The 20,188-nt window shown below is 36.0% G+C and overlaps 1 protein-coding gene across 1 annotated transcript in view; it reads right to left on the bottom strand.

Annotated features, from left to right (window-relative positions):
• The window catches only part of LOC108977627, a 74,886-nt gene that overhangs the window by 23,710 nt on the left and 30,988 nt on the right, over nt 1-20,188 (bottom strand). The window contains 1 exon segment of the mRNA XM_018947437.1: nt 8,583-8,774. Coding sequence (XP_018802982.1) covers nt 8,583-8,774 — 192 coding nt within the window.

Genomic DNA, 20,188 nt, shown 5'->3' with positions numbered 1-20,188 from the left:
CACGTAGACGAATAATGTAGTTCTTTGTGAGAGCATAGAAAAAAACTCTCGTGTTCGAACTTACAGATTGGCGAAGCGCTTTGTAGCCAATATATAGTTACAAAGAGGCTTAACTTAAACACCCACCAGTTCGGTGGGATGTCCAAAGGTATGCGCCCCTAAGTATATAAGTCTTGATCTCCCAAACCCGGGACAATCAAGCAGAAAGTGCTGGCTTGTTTCTACTGCATCCTCTTCCAAACAGCTTCTACAGTCAGCTTCCGGTAAGATACCCATTCTTACCTCATGTAAGCCAATAGGACAGTGGCCTGTTAAGAGTCCCATTAATAATAAGAGGTTAGCCTTACTGAGGCCTAAAAGATCATTAGATCTCCTGCGATCTATCCTGGGCCAGAAGGTTTCGGCAACCACACAAGTACTGATGCTGGCCCAGCGTTGGATTAGCATCCGCTTAGCCCATCTATCTAGTAGTTGAACATAAGACGATACAGGAGCACCGATCCGTTCCCATTCTACCGATAATGATTCTAGGGTGCTTTTCCTCGCTAACTCATCAGCTTTGCAATTACCTGCAATTCCGCTGTGACCCGCCACCCATACCAGTCTAATCATAAAAACTCAAGCTGCTAGAGATAGCGGCGTTAGACATTCTTTGACCAACCCTGAACGCACTATGAATGAGTTCAAGGCCGGTATTGCCGCTCTACTGTCGGTGTGGTGTCTGTGGACACTTGTCTGAAGGTGGATGCACTCCGTAGCAGCAAATCTGCTCTACCTTGATGGCTGCGACCTCAACCTGGAATACACTACAGTAATCGGGAAGTCTGAAACAGGAGTTGATAGAGAGCTCCCGACAGTAGACCCCTCCACCAACCTTCCTCTCAAACTTCGACCCATCCGTGAAGAAGCTCGCTGCCCCTCTCCTCCAACTTTTTCTTCCCACCCATACCTCCCTCGTCGCCGCCAAAGTTCGGTACGACGTCTCCATGATCTAGATGATCGGGTATGCAGTCTAAGTTTGTGAAGATATCCGAATGTTCAGATACACTTTCTGCACGTATCGTTATCACTCTTGCTCATCCATCTCGGATGTGACGCTAGTAAAATTGACCGATCAAAATCGAGTTCACTATGGACATATTTTTTATTTGATAATATATTTTAATATAATTCGTTGAGATTATTGTCCAAGACAGCGCTATAATCTCCTTACAATTTGTTTACATCGGATCACTGTAGAATTAGATGCCATGAAAACTGTTTGATAGATATCAAAACAAAGATCTTTTTATGCCCTTTAATGAATTAAAAAAGCATCAGTGATGGGTTTTAGCTATTCTTTAATGTGTATTCAGGCAGCTTTGGGCTATTAGTCCACCCATTTAAATAAGTAGTGAGCAGTGTCTCACTCAGTCAAGTATTTTCAAAGCAATATCTTATATTGGAGATTGCGGTCAAAATTTGTTTTATGATAAATATAAAATCTAAATATGAACTAAACTGGAGAGTAAATCGGGTTTTTAGAAATTTTCAACTTAAGCGCTACCTAATTATTATAAAATTCACACTTAGTTGATCAAATATTTAATATACTGTTATAAATTTGTTAACTATCTTAAATCGATAAATTCTAAACAAGTTTTAGGTTTAACCGAGATTAAAAACGTTAACCATTGCCAATAGTAGCATCAAGGTTTTTTCAGTTAATTGCGTTTTGTTGCGTGTGTTTTTTGGCTAAGAAATTTCTGTCAATATTCTGATTGAATGGTTAATCTCAAATAGGTAAAATTAAATAATTTAATCCTAGGTATATGTACTTATTATTATTGATCGAATTTCTCGGTAACGTCTTGAGTAGAAGAATAATGCATTACAGTTCAGTTTTTAGGTTCTAAAAATAGTAAAAAGAAAACATTTCTTTAAAAATCAGGTGTTGTGTAGCGGACGAGGCTATGTCTTAAGTTCTCTACAGAGTAGTGGCCTACAAAATCCTTTCGATTCTACGTTAAATAAAATAAAATTTTTGATTTGGATTTTTAGCATGATAAAGCTTTTCACACAAATCTGTTAGCAGATCGGTGGCTTTCTCAACATTTTACAGTTACAGCTACTTTAGGTGCGTGTGGTAACTTATTTTTTATTAATTTTGGTCATTGTTGAAATTTAAAAAAATATGTAATGGTTTTGATCACCATAAAAGAAAACAATCTCACAAATGTTATCCTATATTGAACAGGGGTTGAGTTAGGTGTACTATTGAAGCTATAATTTAATAATAGCACGTGGGTCTTTATAAAGTGTATAGTATGTGTACCGCATGCCCATGTATGTTTATATATATACATGTCTTTAAAACCATTTTTTAATAAAAGCGCCAGATTTCTCTTGTTGATGCGACGACTTTTTTCGGCTCCCACCCTGCCATGCTGTCATACATTGGCGCGTAAATATTTGTACGCACATGCGTTAAGCTTCCTAAGTAGGCAACATATTTCGCTAGCTGCCGACTTATTGAATACGTGTTCATACAACCATTTACACTTACTCGCCCACACACACAAGTGCACGTTGGCCCGCTGGCCGCATTGCGCGTGTTGTTTGCTTGTTTGATAACATTATTTTCTTGTTCAGCATGTTCGAGGTATTTTTACCTAAACCAACAAACAAATACAAACGTTGGTACACACATATGTGCGTACGCTTGCACGCTCTATGTGTGTGTGTGTGTGTGTGTCAGTGAACAAATAAGCTTTGACCTCAACGTGCTTACTTACTTCCACTTGGCAATGGTTCTCATCAACGCGCAGCATTTCGAGCGCCTGTTGCCAGCCGAAGGCAATGAAATGAAAATGAAATTCTGTATAAAAGCGCCCATTAAAGCAAAGCCAGGCATCTGTACGGCAAACGCTAAAGGTTTGGTAAAAATTCAAACGTCATGCACATCATCACTTATTTTAAATATAATTTATTGCGTAGCCTACATTTGGGCGCAGAGGCTTGTAATTGTCTATACAAAGCAATGAAAGAAAAGTGCTTAAGTACTCATATAGATATGTATTTAAATGTAATACACACACTTAGAGTACATAGATACATTTATAAATGCCTTGATATACGATTGGGTTACATGCAATCTATGCTATATGTGTGTTAGCAGACGAAAAGTGCTACAGCTTCATAATTTATGTTTGGATTAATATTGCTGTAATCGAAAGCCAGCAAGGCAAGACATTAGTAAATTTTCCTCCATTTCTGTTGGGGGCAGCAGCATTTTTTGCACTATCTTAGTTTCCTTTCTAGTATGGATTTACTGTATACATATACAAGGTGCCCCAAAATTACCGCAATATTTAAATTTGCCACTAATCCAATTAATCCTCACAGTTGATGAAGTTCAATAATGAAGACTTGTTGTTCTACCGTATAACGCTCCATTTTAACTAAGCCTGAACTATCAGCTGTCGACTTGTTCTGTTTTTAGCGTTGTTAACAAAATCCACCGACATCCAAAAGCTCTTTATTTTTAATTTAAATCCTGCCTAAACCATTTTACTTCTCCTATATATTTTTTTATGGAACTTTTTGAAATTTCTCAATACATTTTTTATCTCAAAAACTAACACACATCTTCGAAACTGTCATATTTGAAAACAAAATTTTCCGCTCTAAAAAATATATCCCATAATTTATTGCACAAAGTATTGACTTGAAGCTTCACTTGTATTTAAAGTTGCGCATCAAATGTACATACCGAATCCTAATAGTACACCACGTTGTATGAGCAATATGAATGATATTCGCACGAGTGATGTTAACATTACATTCATATTGCTCATACGACGTGGTGTACTCAGTACATTTGATATGGAAGTTTAACTGTGTATTTTTCTAAAAAAAAAAAATGTTTTTAAAACTCATGTATTCGTTGTTTAAAGCAGAAAATTGTGTATTCAACTAATATAATCTCCGTATTTTCTATTCTGCAAATAAAAAAAATCTCTGCCTTAGCAAAGCAATCATTCTTCGCTGCTAACTATGAATGACTATAACTAATCACCTCGTAATATCATAGCATGAATGTATTTTAATGTTTATTTGTTCAGTTAGTGTATTCTGAAGAATTACAAAAAATTAACTTTTTATTAAAATTAGAGTGTTAATAAAAGAATTATTTGTTAGAATCACATGGTGACCACTTTACATTCCATTATTGAGGGATACTTATGGTATAAATTTGTTCCAAAGGCTGTAAGTAATTATGTATATTCAAACGTAAGGCAATGTCTGTATCGATTGGATCAATATGCAGTACGTATTTGGTCAATAAAGCCTGGAAAATAAGTCCACTTGTCTTAAGGTAGGCATATCGGTTATGGATCTTTATAAACGTTTAAATTCGAGCCGGATTTTGAAATCGATTACACTGCATATACGGATATTAGAGTTAGTGTTGACCGTTTGCACCAATTTTGATTTCATAAACGCGAAGTCAGGTTTACGTTAACACAGTTGAGAAAGTTTGAAAAAGTATCCGGAAATTGTAAATAAAATGCAAAATATTTAGATATTCGCCTATGTGATACACTACGGAATTGCCAACGTTTTTTCCATTAATCGAAGCAATTTTCATAAGCACTTTTTGACTTTCAGCTACTTTAGCGAATGTTGTGTTACCTCTTCCATCGACTGAAAACGGGTTTCACCTAGCGATTGGGGATCAAGGAAAAATTACACGGAGTCAAATTTGATGAATATGGTGGTTGAACGGTGTTCTTCATTGCGCTTTTGATTTAAAATTCGGTCCCAATAGAGGCGATGGTGCATTATCTTCATGTAAAATCCATGAATTGTTCTTCCACAATTTCGGCCGTTTTCCACGAAAAATGCCTCAATACGGCCACATTGAACACCTTATTGACCGTCTGCTATTCCGGAACAAATTCGTGATCCATTACAATACGAATATCGACAAACCAAGGAACATCACCCCGATTTTTGAGCGGCTTTGACGTGTTTTTTTGGTATCGGCTCGGTTTTTTGCTTTATTCGATAGCTGGTGACTTGGTTGCATGTCAAACTCATAACAAACGCCGCATCGGCAGTTATAATGCTTTCCATGAATGTGTGATGGAAGAGACCTGTTTACGGTTCTCTTTTGGAAAAATAATTTTCCTTTATCCGAGTCGGGCAAGAACGCGTTTCATATCCAAAATATCCACCAAATTTATTCAAATTGTCTCAAGCAGTGTATCCTTTATTTTTTAAATATTTTCATCAGTTGAAGAGGTCGAAGGTCGACCAGAACGAGTCATATCTTCAACGATCTCTCGACTGCGTTTGAAGGCTTTTTACTACTTGTAGGCTTGTCACTTTGATAAAACAATGTAAGTCCCTTCCAATATTCGCAACAACTCCGCGCACGAAATTTGGTTAGAAATACCAAATTTGAGAGAAATTGTTTGTTCGATAATTTTATCCATTGTAAAAAACGCAACGCTGTACGAGGTGTATCGAATTAAGCAGCTGCTGTCAACAAACTGATCGATAGGTCTCGCTAATTTTGGTTTATTAATTAGTGACAGTCGTACTTACTTAGTAAAATACATTGTCTAAAAATTTTATGTTACTGGAAATTTAATTATGAATCCCGCTTGCTTTCTGTTATAATCTATGCGGTATAAAGTCAAATAATAAAAAAGACGTGTAAAGAAATCGTTGTAGAGGTTTTAAATTTTAGCTCTAGGCGATTATACTGTAGCTTTTTAAGGTTAAGTCATAGAAAACGTAAATCCTCTTAGCAAAGTTGTATGAAACTTCAACTTTAAAAATTAGCATTATAAATAGATTTAAAGATATGAGAGCTCACATTTTATTATATAAGATTTTATTTAATCTGCTCTAACGTGTCTCCTTTCGAGGTTTTGCATTTCGAAATTGCACTACATACATTAAGTTAACATAAACCCGAATCTGCTAGTTGCAGCATGCTGATAATTTAACTAAATGTATGCATACATATAAATGCAATTCTACTATCACTGCACAACTTTGACTTTGGCTTCTTCTAAGCTTTGGCTTTGCTCTCAACTTTCTTAATTCTATTCGGTTTCTTATTTGCCAAAGCTGCTACTATGAAGAGACTACTGTTGACTTTGCTTCTACAGTCTTGTTGCAGACATGAGATTATTTGATTCGACCAGTCGGTGATTTAATTTGTGGTTTCTCGCAACATTTCTTAGTCAGATAAATGGAAATTTCATTGGATTTAGTTGAATTTAGTTGAAGTTTATGAAACAAGTAAGAAAATTTAACGAGCTATAAGTAATCTTTTGTAAGCAGTTGAGGAAGCTTAGCTTAACAAATGTTGAAAACGAATTGCATATCTTAACTCTGTTTTTTACTTATTCTGACTCAAATCAAAATATTTATCAAATATTGGTGTGGAAATATACACATACACACTTTTAACTACTGGATCCCAAAAAGTTTATTTAGATACTTTCGCCTAATTTTACTTAGACATTTGGTATCGAAATATAGCAGAACGCTATTGAATTCATAGGAAAGGGTCTAACAAAGCAGTGGAATGTATCATCAACTAAGATGCAAAACAACGTCACAGCACTTTTCATAAGTTGACAGGCGAAAAAAAGATATAATGGAAACCATTCACATTGAAATAGAATTTGAGTTTTAGTTAAAAAATGGTTATATTATATATTGATATAATCTGACAGTGTAATGTATGTAATATGATGTATTGAATCGTAAGGAATAAAAAAGCCAATTTCGATAATTTTGATGCTACGTTACTCTGCATTTTAGATGACGATGTGTATGTATATGTTAGCGGTATGGCAGTTAGACCAATTTGTACACATTTCATTCATATCCAGAGTTCAGCCACTTTGTGGCTATTGAAGTGTCACCCATTTCATCCACTAAAATAGTATAAAGTCAACGGGAAAGTCAGAGATTACTATATTGGGTACCTCAGAAATAGGACTCTTCCTTAGCTGAGTTTGATTGCCATTTACTTCTTGTATCAAAAGTGGCCCAAATTGGTAAACACATTTTCGTTAACTTTTTTGGTATAAAGCGTATCAATATTAGTCTCATAATACCCAAAATAATGCGTTGATTAGCGGCCCAAACAATACATGCTTTGCAAGTGTTATTTGGTTCCAATTGATTACCGTTTCTACGTTGCTTGGGTTCGAGGTCGATTTAAAAAATCTGCGTACTGTGTGTCCGACATCCGTCCGCACTGCGAGTCCACAAGGAATTGATATTTCTGACAAGACTATGCTGAGATTTTGAGGCAAGACAAACAACCGCGTTCAAATTCAAAATGGACTTGTACAAAAGAAATTGTCCAACAATCTACCGAATGTAATTCCAAAAATGAACCGAAACCGGATAACCTAAATTTCTTGAAGACACTGAAGGCTATTCCATCCGAGAATTAAAATATTTGTGTGAAAAGTTAAATCATACGTGTGTTTTGATTTGGGAGCCAGGTTTGAAGGTGAAAATATATTTCTTTTTGAAAGTCTGCTTCAAATTTGATCAGATGTGTTATGTATGAGAACATGTTTTAAACCAATTTTATTTAAAGGATTGCTGGATAACAAAAATCGATATGTACAATATTGGTCTGGGATTACAGATGGACTGATTTATGCCACTAATCTATGGTGTATCGCTGAATATATGGTATAAAGTCAAATCGGATATTTGAAAAACGTTACAGTTGATTGTATTATAATTGATATATAGGAATCAAGAGCAGTACGAAATCAACACTTCCATTTCACTAGGGCATATAATTAACAGTAAAGGATGTCCACTGAGTTTCATCACGATATCACAGATATTGAGTTATAGTTGTTTTCGCTTAAAAGTTAATCATATGCACGAAGGTTTTCAAACTTGGTATCTGGGATTTGAAAAAGAATGGTCTGTGTTAGAAGAGATAACATTTTCTTTGTAATAAGTATATAGTTAACTAGATGTGTGGATACTATTAAACAGAGCTTATATCAGGATATAACCCAATTGTATGAATTGGTTTGTGAAATACTTACAAAATGCATGTAGTCAGTATTTGGTGTGAAAACGGATTACAGTCGAACTTCCCGAAATGAGTTCGCTTGGCGCCTTAAAATCAATTAAGTAATTAAAAACTTAATTTTACAGAAAGTGGAACTTTAAAACCTTCACTATACAAGTTGAATACTAATCAACTTCAACCCGTCATAGACGGACGCACAGACAGAGCTCGCAAAATTAGTTCATCTAAGTCATTCTAAGATATCCTCCCACTGATAGCTCTGATGATATTAGCCACAATCTATCTAATTTACTCATATCCAACACTTTGTATAATAAATATATATACGTTTTACTCCAGTGGTTAGCATCTACACTAATATTACGAAGCAGGTTGTATTTACAAATTAACTGATGAAAGGGTCAACACCAAAAGAGACATGTACAAACGAAAAGAGCAAGCAAAAGCTATCTTCTAGTTAATAGCAAGGCAAAGTGTTAGCGAACAAAGTATACTGTACCGCACGAACCTCCCTGCGGGAAAAACTGCGAGTAGATAAGTTTGAATGTGTCCTCTTTGACGACACCCGTCGGACACTCAGCCTTAAAACCGCGATAAATTCGTTTGATTTCATCCTCCGTGAAGCGCGTTGTACGACTGAGGGCACTTAAGGAATCGGGACGATAGCGTGCGGGCGTCTCAAATTCCTCCAATTCCGAATCTGCAAAAAAACGAGAAAGAAAGACAACTATATAATAAAGAGTTAAACTGCATTCAAGTATAAAGTTAAATTAAAAACTTGGGTTTTTTCTGGCGTGTGCGGCTGTAGGCTGCGAGTGTGTGCCTTTCGGTGGTTTAAGAGATACGCCTAAAAGCGCACACGCGTTTAATTTTTAACTTGTTCAACTTGAGTTTATATTTTTATTTTCATTTTCACAAATTTCTTTTACGAATGTGTATGTGCTTGCGGTATATTGGCCGAGTGTTTGTCGCGTCAGTGCGTCTCAAAGGCTTACAATGTCAATAGTCTTTTAGTCTTTGCGTGTCTTAGCGCAGTACTTTGTGTGACGGTGTGGTGGCAAGTCTTAAAGTGGTATGCCAACTTGCTGTCAAATGCTGGCGCTTGCGTAAATGAGTATATACACATGTATGTATGTATAGCACTAAGTGCAGATGCATAAAAAGTGTGTTCTTTCAGTTGTCATTTGCGTTGTACGCTTTATTTGCTTCTTCGCTTAGATGTATACTTTTTTTTTTTTTTGATTAAACTCTTCTGTTTTCTAACTTTTACACATTTGATCTTCATATCGAAGGGTTTAAGAAAGAAAATCAACAATTGTCATGTGTGTTCTTCAGACTTCATCCCACATTATTTATGCTTCACTGATTCTATTGTATTAGACTTTTACCGTTTTTAGGTTTCGCCCTTAATGTTTTATGTACATGGTGTATGTATGTATGTATTAATGGATGTATGTGTATATGAATGCATATATCAAGCGCGCTAAAGACGCCTAACGGCAAATGTGAAGTATCCTTCAGTTCTTAAGACGTAGCCTTTGGGTGCTCTATGTGTTGTGGAAAGTGAATAAATAGTGGCAGGTTAAATCTGGGTATTTGCTTTTGTTTTTGATTGCGTGTTTTTTGCGATATGCTTTGAAAACACTTTAATGTGAGACTTTAAGGAAACTGAAACTCACAGCAAACGTTAAAATACTTAACTCAGGCTGCACCTATAATATTCTTTCTTTAATATTTATTGAATGTATTTAAACTGCTTCCGAAAAGTTTATCTCAGATGATTCTGCAATTACTTGCGTATATGTAAGAATTTTTTACGTAACTATAGTTGGAAAAAAAAGAGAAAATTCTGCAGCACGTTCTGGACCGATTTACACGATTTTCGTTTTGTTTTGTTGCTATCCGTAATTTTTCAAAAATTTTGTCGAATTCTTTGATCACATGTATATAATAATACTAATATACTTGATGCACTAGGATACACTTTCTTATAGAATTCACCTTTGCATTCGGTCTTGTAAAACAAGAGACTTCCAGAGTTTGAATAAGTGGACCAAAAAGTTGATGGTATGCTATGAAATAATTTAAAGTTTTTAAAGGAGTGTGAGATTTAGAGACCAGATGTTACTCTGAATATGCTAAAAGAGATGGAGCACTGCTTTTAAACTAATTGTCATCGAGTTTGTCTGGCCTTAATATGATATGGTCTTAATATGATCGATTTCAGCGAATTCGCTCTAAAAAGGGAGGGTTATTGTTCATTGATTATTAATTTCTACGGTAAATTTTTCTTTACTTCTGAAATGGAATGACTTTTATAACGATAATTTAATTTGATTGGATCAGTAAGTTCCCTTATATAAGTTCAAGCAGATTAGGATGTATGGTGTTCTACTGTGTGGTTTTCATAAAAAATAAGATCTATAAACTTTCGCCACCGTCTAACGAAGTGACGTAAGTCATCTTCCATTCGCCATTAATCTAATGACTATCCTTGAGCGCTGCTTTCTTGTCAAAAAATTTATAAGTGAAAGCAATAACAAAGCGAGTTGAATTCTACATAAGAAACTATACGGATACTTCGATAGAGTGCTTCAACCGCTTTTTTCAGTGTTATCAAGTTTTGTTTAATACATCTTAGCATACATTTAGTAATGTAGATCGTTTAATGGCAAATTTCCAAAATAAATTAAATTCAAATAGCTCAACTACAAGCTACTTTCACATAATGTGTGTAATTTCCCACAGTTCCTTTTCATTGCTAGCAGTCCATTTGAATAGCTAATACAAGACGTTCATTTCGAAACTCTCTAGCGCTTGGTGACTCATGATGGCAAAATGAAACGCCCTCACAAATTGGAGAAGAACAATAATGGTTGTTGGAGTTTGGGAAATCGAAAATCAGATACCTATTTACGCCAGCGAATTATTGTATTTAATCTATATCGACTTAAAAACGTAGTGTAGATTTTAATGACGACCAACGACCATGTTGTTCAAATGCTAGTAAAAGAATCTCTGGATAAATCTACCTAATTATCGATATGTATGCAGATTTTACAACGAAGATGTTGATAGATACTATTTGGAGAATTTTAACTAAAATTTGGGATAAAGGAAGGTATGTGCGTGTTTTATCGTATATGAAATATATGAAAACCAAAAATGTGAAAATAATTTTATTGACAAACAGATTTATCTGAAAAACCATCCTCCGTATTTATTTGATTTATCACGATGTGACTATTTTCTATATCGAGAACTGAAAGCGGCATTAAACGGACATTTGTATGATGGTACGGGTTTTGAATTTAAACCTTTCTTTCTATTACTTTGAGCCTTGAGAGCTGAGGCTTTAGTGCTCACATTGTCAGAAAGTCTTTCCACATCAGACATTGTACATTTGTTGATTGATCCGGCAACTAAGTCAATTACGAGATCGCGTTCAATATTGACGAACATAGCAAGGCGCATCTTAAAAATTTCTTTTGGAATCGCTCAATTTGAGCGACAGTGCTAGGGCTTAAGCAGCCCCAAAGTTGTATCGATAAGTCTAAATTGGTGTAAGCGCCTGCTTATAAACAAGAAGTTATGTTGGGAGGGGAGGGTGGATTAGTCAAAGTCAATACGTGTTTCTGAGTTTTTATTGCAATCTAAGTTTTCTGTTCAGGGTCTTGCCTAGATATTGCCCAGTATTGTGACGTGTTATTTGCACACTATTTGAGTACAGAGCCATACATCTGATTTACCTGTGTGTCAGAACAATATATACTGATTTAGTTTCATTTAATTTTATTAGCCATTTAGCTGTCCTATCAAATTATTATTTTTTGAATATTTTGCATTTTTTTGTGTTTTGCCGACTTACAGGGCCGCAGTATCATCTACAAATGTTGCTGTAATACAATGATCAGCGTGTGGTAGATCGCACGTGAAGAGCAGATAAAGGTTGGGTCCTAAAACACTAACCTGAGGAACACCAGCTTTTATATTTTTTTTTAAACCACAGTAAATATCTCCATATTTAATTCGAAAAAAAAAAAAACGGACCGAAAGGTACGACTTTAAGATATTGTAGGATTCTTTTGTTAAAAGCATCTTAATTTTGTTTAAGAATCCGCCGTGGCAAACAGAGCAATATCTTTTTCTTCAAAGATGTCTCTAATGACTCGAGTTGTTCCATGCACTAGTAATAGTGCAGTGATCTTTCGAAAGACAACATTTTGTTAAGATAAGTTTTGTCGATTGAATAAAACAAATTGAATTTAATAACCTAAAAGTTCGGTAATTTTTAGGGCACACTGTATATTTGAAAAAGGCAAAAAAGAAATATTCTTACATTTTTAAGCAACGTGCTGAATAACAATCTGTCTTTTTAAATTTGGCGCTTATATTTGGTTCAGTTTCAGTTCAGAAGCACACTTAAGTGGCTTGCATAACTAATACTTTTATATTACCCACCAACAAACATCTTTTCAAAAGTACTCTTGCTCTACAAAATTTTAGCACACATACATTTATACTTATTTATTTGCTTTCTACACTCGGCTTTCTTATCTATTTCAGCAAGTGCAGTTAATTACAAGTTTTTCCCTTGTATTATTTTTTCATTGAAGGCTTCTTTCATCATTTTTATTTAGTACAAAGAAGTTAGTTTTGTGTTGTAAAACTATTACATGGAGGGAAGCACTTCAATGTGGAAAATATGCGCTTTTTAGGTCAAGCAATAGCGCCTTCATTTAGATGAAAGAAAGTACAATAAGAAAAGAGAAAAAAGCTGTTCTGATGAAAAAAAGACTCTAATTTTCAGCAGACGATTTACTAAAAGCGTAAAAAAATATAAAAATAATCTTTATTTATTTATCGAACTTTTTATAAAAAACTAATAAATTTTGTCAATTCAAACAAGTTACACCAATTAAATGCAGCCACATTTTAATTTTATGTTTTGCCTTCTCAGCAAATATGCAACACAGGCTTATAGAACTAATCCTTATAAAACAGACACTTCTGCGCATGCGCCGCATCCACACACAGCCACACATGTTAAGTTGCAATCAAATTTATAAGCAGCCATAGCGTAAAAAACATAATCGCAACTAATGAAAAACAAGTTGAACACAAGGCAATGAGTATAATAAGCGCGCAATAAAGTATAACGGGCAAACAACGGTCCGAAAGGAGAAATTCGCAAAAAAAGTGCAACGGAAAAAATTTGTTAAAAATAGTGAGTGTTTTTGCAAGCTCTAAAGTTCAAAGTGATTGCGGAAAGTGTGCAGTGAATAGCTGAAGCGCAAAGTGATAAAAATGCAAGCGTGGCGAGCAGTAGCGGCTGATATGCGCTTTTTATTCATTTTCTAAGTAAATATTTTATGCATAACTCGCCCTGCCCTATCAACTTAGTGAACTGTACATATGAAGGGCAACTAACTATATACAGACATGCATATATAACTACTGATGGGAAATTGTTTTATGGATTTTTCGCGTTGAAAGTTTTTAAAAGAAGAATTTATTTGATTGACAGTGAAAAATTAACTGGAAGTATAAAAGTATGCCAAAGTAATATAAAATTGCATGTTTATATATCTACTTCAATTGCATTGTATGTATTTTGCAATGTGTTGTACTATACATACATTGTGAAAGTCAAATTATTCCCAACACTGCAAATAATATAAAATGGTTTTCAATAGGAACGTTATAAAACTACATCGATAGGGATAGCAAACGACGTTATATTCTTTCCCGTTATTTTAACATATCTCTTTAGTAAAATTTTCCATCTCATGATGAAAAGAAACGATCAAACAACGAGTCGAAATTATTAAAATTTGCTGCCGAAATTCGGAGTCAGTGGGCTGATCTTTAAGAGCGTTACGTCTAATTTACGGTCGTCATAAATGAGGAAGACCCAAATCAGTCTTCACATGCCGTTCTCAAGCATTGAATTTTGCGAATAAATCAATTATCCTAACAAGATCAAATTAACGCAATAACTGTAGCCGTTTGACCGCCATAATCGTCGTATGTTCTTGAATTGGGCTTTAATTGGGGACATGAAAAGAGAAAGCGCGAAAGCCGAGATCGACTGACATAAACAGCTGCTGTAAATACACTGGTACAGATCGCGCTAATTTTTTGCATCATAATTGAGGACAGTTCTACCAACCTGGAAAAAAAATGTAGCTTGTTTTAAATATAAGCGGGAGATGAGAGGGGGTAATGAAAAATTCCTTCCGCCTTTCTCGGCGGGGTGCATAGCCTTACACTGGAAGAAGTCAATAACTGACCGCGCTTATTGAAATTGAAAACACATGTCTCAAAGACTTGAATCACGGTTAGAACCACTTATTTAGAGAATGAAATCATAACGTTTACTCCCCCCATAACGGTACTGTTACTAAAACTATTAAATGCTCATTAAAAGAATAACTAAAAACTCCTGAGAGATTAACTTTTACCTCCGAGGTGATCTGAGACAGCTTTATGGGAGCCAGGGTCAAAGTTGGACAATGGGTTCGGCATCAGCCATATACAAATAAATTCAGTATATATGACTTTTTAACATTGTTATGACTCAGTGAGACACCTACTTCACTTATAGAATATCAAATTCTATTTGATTTTTTAATTTTCCGGTATACAAGTCAGGAAGAAGTTAATATAAATGCATTAAATTTTGCAAGAATAGTGTCTTTACAGTATCTCACCTTATGACCAAAAGTTATTCAAATCGGACGAAAACTGTTCAAGCTGTTAGGTACCGAATATGTGGACCCCTATACCTATAATACACTTCTGACCAAAAATATCGGTCGAGGTGGGAAATACTATGTCTGCCTATCGATAATGGGTTGAATCTGAAATCTTCCTTAGGCCCCTAATACCTAATATACTTGTCATTATATAGATAAATCACAGTGCGAACATTTATTGAATTTTTCTATACCTCTATAGCCAGTCGATGAGATGGCCGACGGATAGACAGAGATGTTGAAATTAATTAGACTCTTCATTCGGAATAATTTTTTTAAACTAATCAGTATCTATTACTTTCATATTCTTCTTCCTTGTTGACGTTAACAATGCTTACACGGTGATGGTCGAGTAAATAACAGCGGGCCAGTTGTTTCTTCGTTTTTTAATTCGAGATATCGTGTGCAGTCAGGTCCTTCTTTGGCTGATCTCCCCCCAGCGGGTACTACGTCGAATACTTTCAGAACTGCAGTATTTTCGTCCATTCGGACAACAGGACTAGCCAGCGTAGCCGCTATCTCTTAATTCGCTGAACATAACTCTCATTCAGCAAAACAATCCTCTCGAAGACTCGTAACGTCTACTCATAAGATATTGTCATCATCCATGCCTCAGCACCATATAGAAAGACAGCGATGATGAGTGACTTGTAGAGCTTGGTCTCTGTTCATCGAGAGAGACTTTACTTCTCAATTGGCTACTCAGTCCGAAGAAGCATCTCTTGGCAAGAGTGATTCTGCGTTGGATTTCAAGGCTGATATTGTTGTTGCTGTTCCAAGTTAGACGAAATTATCTATGGCTTTGAAATTGTGACTGTCAACAGTGACGAGGAAGCCGAATCGCCAGTGCGAATACTGTTTCTTTGATGACAGACGATATTTCGTTTTATCCAGACTCATTTGCTTTGCTTCTGTGTTCAACCTGTAGAAGTCAGAACTAAAGGCTCGCTTATTGAGGAAAATGTCATCAATGTAATCGGCGAACGCCAGTACACTCTTATAGAAGATGATACGTTCTTTATTTACTTCTGCTGTTCGAATTATTTTTTCCAGGTTGGTCAGCTTACTCAGCTGCATTTACTTTGTGAGGATACCAAGTTCACATATAGTGCAAAGAGACAGTTCCTTTTTGTGCTGTGCTTTAAAATCCACGATGAGGTGGTGTGTTTCGATCTTTCTTTCAAGGATTTTTTGGAGTTTAGTGTATTGTTGTTTTCCAAGTCCAAAGCCACACTGATAAGGTCCAATCAGTTTGTTGACTGTGGGCTTCAGTTTTTCACACAATATGCTCGATAGATCCCTATATGCGATGTTGAGGAGGTTTACCGCACGGTAGTTGCACCTTATCAGTTCTTTACTGCCGTACTTGAATAGCTCGGCTGGAAATTCATCGGCCCCTGCCAATTTGTCGTGCTTCAAACGGGTAATTGCTATTCGAACTTCAACAATGGAATACCAACTGCATTGTCATGGATTGGGAGATCCGGTTCGCCATCTGCAGATGTTACACTTTTACAGCCGTACAGTAGGCTGGAGAAGTGTTTCTTACAGACGAAAAATTGTGTTCTTTAATAAATAAAGTAGAAGAACGGTAACAACAGAGTATAAGTTGCAGGATAGCCGAAAAGAAATTTTAAGGTATTGGCTCTGCCTTATTGAGGTATTTTTTTTGCCTTATCCAGCACCTTGATTACCTGGTCTATGTTTTATCTAGATTTAAGTTGAACCACAAAGGTTTTGGTTTTAAAAGACGTACATTTAGGTACTGATTCGCATCGCACAGAGTAAATTAATATGAAACTGATGGCGAATAGAAGAGGTATAATTTTTACATACTCCTTTTTTCCTCGTTGTCTTTACGATATTGTTGTGAGGCAATACTTCTTTACTTCATATCTTCGCTTATCGTAATCATTGTCGAGAAGACAATTAGCAATTATTATTTGTAAAGATTAATTCATATAAACTGAAAAAAATGTGTTCCCTATTTAAATTGCCTCCTTTCCCCTACACTGCGCGGATTTGCTATCCTTGCATTGTGTATTGGCGCGATGAATAATTTAAATAGCTGAATTGCAATTACAATTAAATAACCCGTGCGCTAGTTTTTGCGCGTTTGATGGTAGTATTTTCCGTTTTCGTAATGTTGCTGCCAGTCTTTCAGAGGGCGAGGTTCCCGCAAGACTGTCACTGCCACAATGGCTGCCGCTGCTAATTAACCCTGAAAGGGTGCAGTCAAGGAGACAAGTTGAGTGGCAGACACAAGTGCTTCACGTTTCGCAAACAGAGCTTATATACGAACACATACACATACATAGATACAGTATTATGGAAATGAATGAAATGCAGGAAGGCACTCATCGTAAGCTATATAATTTCCACTAAAAACAATTAGAGCGTTACATACATTGTGCCAGTCTTTTAAAACTATTTGCCTTGTTTTATCAAAGCTACAACTTGTTTGTTGTTTTTTATTGCCATTATCTTTTCACTGTTTTTCACTGGTATTTGAAAGCATTTATTTTTAATTACAACGCGTTACTTTGTTGTTTACATCTCGCGCATCAAATTCAAGTTAACAGCCTGTGGTAATAGAGGGAGACATTTTCTGATTAAATTCCTAGAACAGTTTCGAATTGCCGATTGTGTTGATGGTAAAATGTAGTTGACTTAACAATATTAAATTTATTAGGTTAAGTTCAAGTTAGCTAAATGAATATCGGAAAAAGGCTTAGCCCTCACGAATGGACCAATTGGTGATCTAGTTTGGTCTATTGAAAGTTTGGTGATCAATAAAATCAGTAAAATGTTCTTCTATTTCGGTACCACATTGTTGATCGTCAGTTGAAAGTGTGATGTTGATATCTATTCGGTCTCTATTCGGTCCAAAAAGGGTACATAAAGTTTGTTACGTTTGTTACATAAAGTTTATAACAGTCAGCATCAGATCCAACCAGAATTGTAGATCATATAATATCGACTTAGTCATGTCCGCCTGTCTGTTGATGTGCGAACTACTGAGGGACTAGTTCGCATCTAGTTTTTGATATGTCGATCTGCCACACGTTCTTCGTTTTTCCTTAAAAAGCATTTATCGAAACCGTCGATATCAAATCACTATAGCATATAGCCACACAAACTGAACGATCGGAATCAAGTGCCTGTATGAAAAACTTTCTCATTTGACGACAAACCTTCACAAAATTCGGCATGCTTTGTTGTCTAAGGCAATTATGCAATCTCCGAAGAAACGGTTGAGATCCGATAATTGAAACATTGGTGTATTAAGGCCGGTAAAAGAGCCACAGGGATTATATATATATGTATGTATATATAAGCATGAATATATGTCATAGTGTAAATAATATTAGTTCACAGAAAGCAAAGAAAAGTAATCGTTCGGTTTCACTTGGCTCCCTGTGATGTCAAACGAGTTCTAGTAATGTTTAATTATCTACTACGGAGCGTCCCAAGAGCCTATTCTATATTCTCTTCTTTATATCTACTGTCAAATATTTATTCGGTTGTCAAATATCTCCTTTCCGCGTTTTTACTCTTTATTCAGTGCTCTATAAAAAGTGTTACAGTGATCGGATTTAGTTCAAATCTGTTTCCATCTAGATGTCAACTTCATAATACCCCCCTCGCAGAAGCGCCCATCCTTATTGGCGAAGAACTCGGACAGCCACTTTTCACAATCCTCTTTTGAGTACAATTTTATATCAACAAGAGCGTTCGCCATGGACAGGAACAGGTGGTTATCACTTGGAGCTATGTCCCGGCTATATGGTGGATGCGATGAAACCTCCCATCCGAGCTCCCGTAGCTTCTGATGAGTCATTAACGTAGTGTGTGGTCTGGCGTTATCCTGGTGGAATACTACATCCTTCCTGTTTGCCAATTCTAGACATTTCTGGTTGATCGCCTGCTTCAAGCGGTCCAATTGTTCGCAGTAGATGGTAGAATTAAGTGTCTGGTCATATGGGAGCACCTCATAGTGGATGACTCCCTTCCAATCCCACCAAACACACAGAAAAATCAATCCCGACTTGGGCATCATGTGAGACGATTCACCGGCCTTCGATCATGACCATTTTCGCTCGATATTGCCGTATGTGATCCATTTCTCGTCGCCAGTCACCATCCGCTTCAAAAATGATTGGAGCTCGTTTCGTTTCAGCAGCATATCGTAGGCGATGATTCGGTTCAAAAGGTTTTTTTGCATCAAATCATGCGGCACCAAAACATCAAACATTTTTGTGTATCCAGCCTTCTGAAGATGGTTTAATATGGTTTGGTGACTAACTTCCATCTTCTGGGCGATGTCAGGAGATGCCACATGCCGGTCTAACTCGATGCTTTGCATGATTGGATGGTATTCATTGTCACAGGTCTTCCACCGGCTGACTTATCCATGGTGTCATTTTCACCCGCTCTGAATCGTCGAAACCATTCCTCCGCAGTTCGAAGTGATGGAGTACCATCCCCCAAAACACTAGTAATCTCACGGAAAGTTTCTCCAGCGGATTGCCTTTAACTAAGGAAAACTTTAAAATAGCGCAAAATACGTCTATAACTGTTGAACGCAATATCCAAACTAATCATGCATAGCGTCGTTTTGTATGTTATGTCAAGACCTTTCAAAGATGTATATTATTGCCAAATATGAGCTCTGTAGTGCTTTATACATAGCCGCGAAATTCAGATGACAAAAAGGCGGAAGGGAAATATTTGACAACCTAATATCTTCTTAAATTAATAAGATGTAGAGTTCAGGTATGTGTGTGCCTTAACGGGGTTACATTAGTTTACGGGTACGGCTATTAAATTCTGTAACACCTTTGGAATATTGTCCTAAATTTTCAAGTTTTAGTTTCGGAGATACACCTTTGAAAGCTTGTACGCTCTAGGTTAGCTAAAGTAAGTGCGCCTTATTTATATCTGTTTCTTCCAGGCTGAGTTTTTGCAGTCGGTTGGCAGAATTTCTCGAGAACTACTCAACCGATCTTTATGAAATTTATATAGGTCTTTGATATATAATTCTTAAAGACTTGGACGAAGGATCTTTTTCGATTACAACTATTTAATAAAGAAAAGGAAATTTTGCTAAATTTTCACCGAACTTTTAATTTGTTTGTAAAAATGGTTGGCAAAAATCAAACTGTTTCTTTCCCTTCGTCCAAGTTCTAAGTTAAGGTTTTAACTAAAATATGTACTTTTTCACTTTAGATGATTCTGTAAGAAGTTATTTTGCCAACGCGGGATCATTTTTTCCGAATGGTCAGAATATCTGTGTTAAAAGCGTATGTTTGTGACAATAAAAAATTCTAATAAAATATTTAATTTTTTTTCAATG

Source organism: Bactrocera latifrons, unplaced genomic scaffold (assembly GCF_001853355.1).
Source record: "Bactrocera latifrons isolate USDA-ARS-PBARC rearing strain unplaced genomic scaffold, ASM185335v1 scaffold_0, whole genome shotgun sequence".
NCBI lineage: Eukaryota > Metazoa > Arthropoda > Insecta > Diptera > Tephritidae > Bactrocera > Bactrocera latifrons.
This window is presented reverse-complemented; position numbering and strand designations above follow the sequence as displayed.